This window comes from Sorghum bicolor, chromosome 5, assembly GCF_000003195.3.
Source record: "Sorghum bicolor cultivar BTx623 chromosome 5, Sorghum_bicolor_NCBIv3, whole genome shotgun sequence".
Lineage (NCBI taxonomy): Eukaryota > Viridiplantae > Streptophyta > Magnoliopsida > Poales > Poaceae > Sorghum > Sorghum bicolor.
This window is the reverse complement of record NC_012874.2, coordinates 12,518,566-12,521,188: the sequence shown is the minus strand read 5'-3', so window position 1 is coordinate 12,521,188 and position 2,623 is coordinate 12,518,566. Positions and strand designations below refer to the sequence as shown.

At 42.5% G+C, this 2,623-nt stretch overlaps 1 protein-coding gene across 1 annotated transcript; it reads right to left on the bottom strand.

Moving 5' to 3' along the window:
- Nucleotides 1,187-1,885, bottom strand: LOC8057163. The gene has a single exon (XM_002449237.2). It carries the CDS (start codon nucleotides 1,827-1,829, stop codon nucleotides 1,365-1,367), a length of 465 nt encoding a protein of 154 aa, XP_002449282.1. The 5' UTR covers nucleotides 1,830-1,885; the 3' UTR covers nucleotides 1,187-1,364.

The following is a 2,623-nucleotide window of genomic DNA, read 5'->3' as shown; positions in this document are numbered from 1 at the left end:
AAGAATTTTGCATGGGCAGCACAAAAGGACAGGAGCACGTGCGCGGCCCAGAAAAGTCCTTGACGCGAGACCACAACAATACTACAGGCTGCATCATTGGGCTTTACATTTTTAAAGGACCTCCACTCATGACAGCCTTCTAGATTACTTTACCCAGGCCGTGTTTGAATATAAAATTTGACCGCCCATGTCTGGCCACTTAGCTTTTTATTCAGGCCTTCTACAAAGGGATGCTGCACGCATAATGTTGCCCACAAACACTTTATCAATTATTCAACACTAACATAAAGCGTGCTGATGCTGAACATAGTAAGGTTTTGTACAAGCTAAACTGGCCTATGTGATTTTCTAACACTAACACAAAGCGTGCCAAACACAGTAAGATACAAGAGCTAAGATAACCTAGCTATATATATGGAAACAAATTACACGATATTTGCATTTCACAAGTCACAAGACAATCTTGTACCGGTAGGATTTGATTCTCTGACGGCATGGAACAAGGTCGTGGGTAACAGTGCATAGAAATAGGGTCTCTTGTAGCTTCTCTCTATCTCGACGATATTCGATCCAATACCTACAAAGAGCAAGGGAAAGGTTCTGAGATCTGTTGGTTTGCTCTAGATCCTTTAGTTGGTGTATTAAATATGGAAAGTATAGTTGGCTGGCTTTTGATGCGGTGACTTTGATCTTTTTCAGTTAGTGTTTGTGAGATCTGTTGATTTACCCTTTTTGTTGATCTTGTGAATTTTGTTGGTGTTGGTGCATTAACTAGGGGAAATAGTTTGATGGCTATTGATATGGCTATTTTGACCTTTTTTTTTGTTGGTTCTCCAACCATTATTTTGGTTGTTTGTGAAGATTTGCAAACCCTCTTACGGTAATCCTCTAGCCGATGTTAGCTCATTACTGACAACAAGTAGTTAATACAGAATTTAAAACCTCATACGGCGATGGCGTTTGCATATTTCTTTATTTTCATGTCTTTTCAATGTAATCTTCAAACTCCGACAGGTGGGCCTTTATAGTGTATATATTTTTTTTCTTTATTAGATGTCGTCTTGTACCTAAGCATGCGCCGTCAAAATGACAAGGCCCAAAAATAAGATGGAGTTATCAATAAAGAGCATTGAGCTGCCTTTTTCCATGTATTGAGCTTTTTCACCTCGGAATGTGCCGATAAATATTAAATAACGAACTGGCGAATGGGAATTAATAAGTAGAAACAATCAAACTGGTTACAAATAAGAATGATTCCTAACCACGTACGTCCTAGGGATTCCTAACCACTCCATCTCTGCAACCAATAATCCATCCTAGCAAGATTTGCATAACAAAGGAACACACAAGAAAATCAAATCAAATCAGCTGCATTGCGGGCTGTTGGCAAATGTGTCGACGGAGAAGGACTTGGAGACGGGGCCGGCGGAGAAACGGAGCTGGTCGCCGTCGCGGTCGACCTGATCGACGCCGATCCACGAGAGCAGCACCTTCACCTTCACTCCCTCCAGGCCGGAGATGGACAGCGGCTGGATGTGGCCGGCGACGCGGCTGCTGTACTGGACGTGCATGCTGCCGGCGCGGAAGCCGCAGTCCGCCGGGAGGTACACCTCGAAGGAGCCGTCGGCGTTGAGGACGTACCCCGTCACGCCCTGCGGCAGGATGCCCTGCGTGAAGTTGTACCGCTCCAGCATCTGGTACGCCGTCGGCTGCGGCTGCGGCTGCTGCGTCGGAGCCGGCGGCGAGTCGTCGGCGACGGAGGCCCCAACGATGAGAGTGGCGACGAGGAGGAGCGTCACCAGGAGGCGGAGATGCTGAGTGGCGGCCATTGTTGGTGGCTTGGTGGTGCACTGGTGCTGGTGCTGGTGCTTGCTTGTGGTGTGTCTTGTGCAACTATAAGCCGTTGTATATAAAGATGCCTTGTAGCCTTCGGGTTAGGTGAAGATTTAGTCATTTATAGCTGGATATACGCGCTATTTTTTTCTCTAGAATCATGCAATTTATATGTTAACTAATAAAATAAGCCAAATTCTAGATCCACCTAACATTTGCAATTTTATTTCCTTGGTAAATTTAGCATTAAAAAGAATATGACCAAGAGTGGACTGGATTGAAGGGTATATGATTTGTTTACCATCGTCCTAGAGTATTTTTTTTGCACCCAGATTTTTAGCTTTGCCAAAAAGATGTTAACACCTAAATTTAACAAATTTATTACACCATCCATTTTTTTCAAATTGTAAGTCATTCTAACTTCTCTAGATATATAATATTGCTCGCTTAGATATATGTTATGTCTGGATACATTACAATTTAAAATTGATAGAGTAGTATTTATTTAATTACTATATATCTATACCTATCTATAAAGAGCCAAAATTTCAGTTTGCCAATAGATTTCTTCCGTCACCATGTCCGAGCCATGTTCGAACAGTAGAGGAAAGAAAGAAGGAAAAAATCCAACAAAATCGAAACCATGATAGAATCACACTCTAACAACCAGAGTCCTTGTCGCTCCTGCCTTCCAAAATCTCCACCGAAATATAGAGTATTAACATAAAAACAACATGACTTAAAAGACGGCAAAAAAGAGAAGAGTCCAATCTGTAAACCACAAGACAAA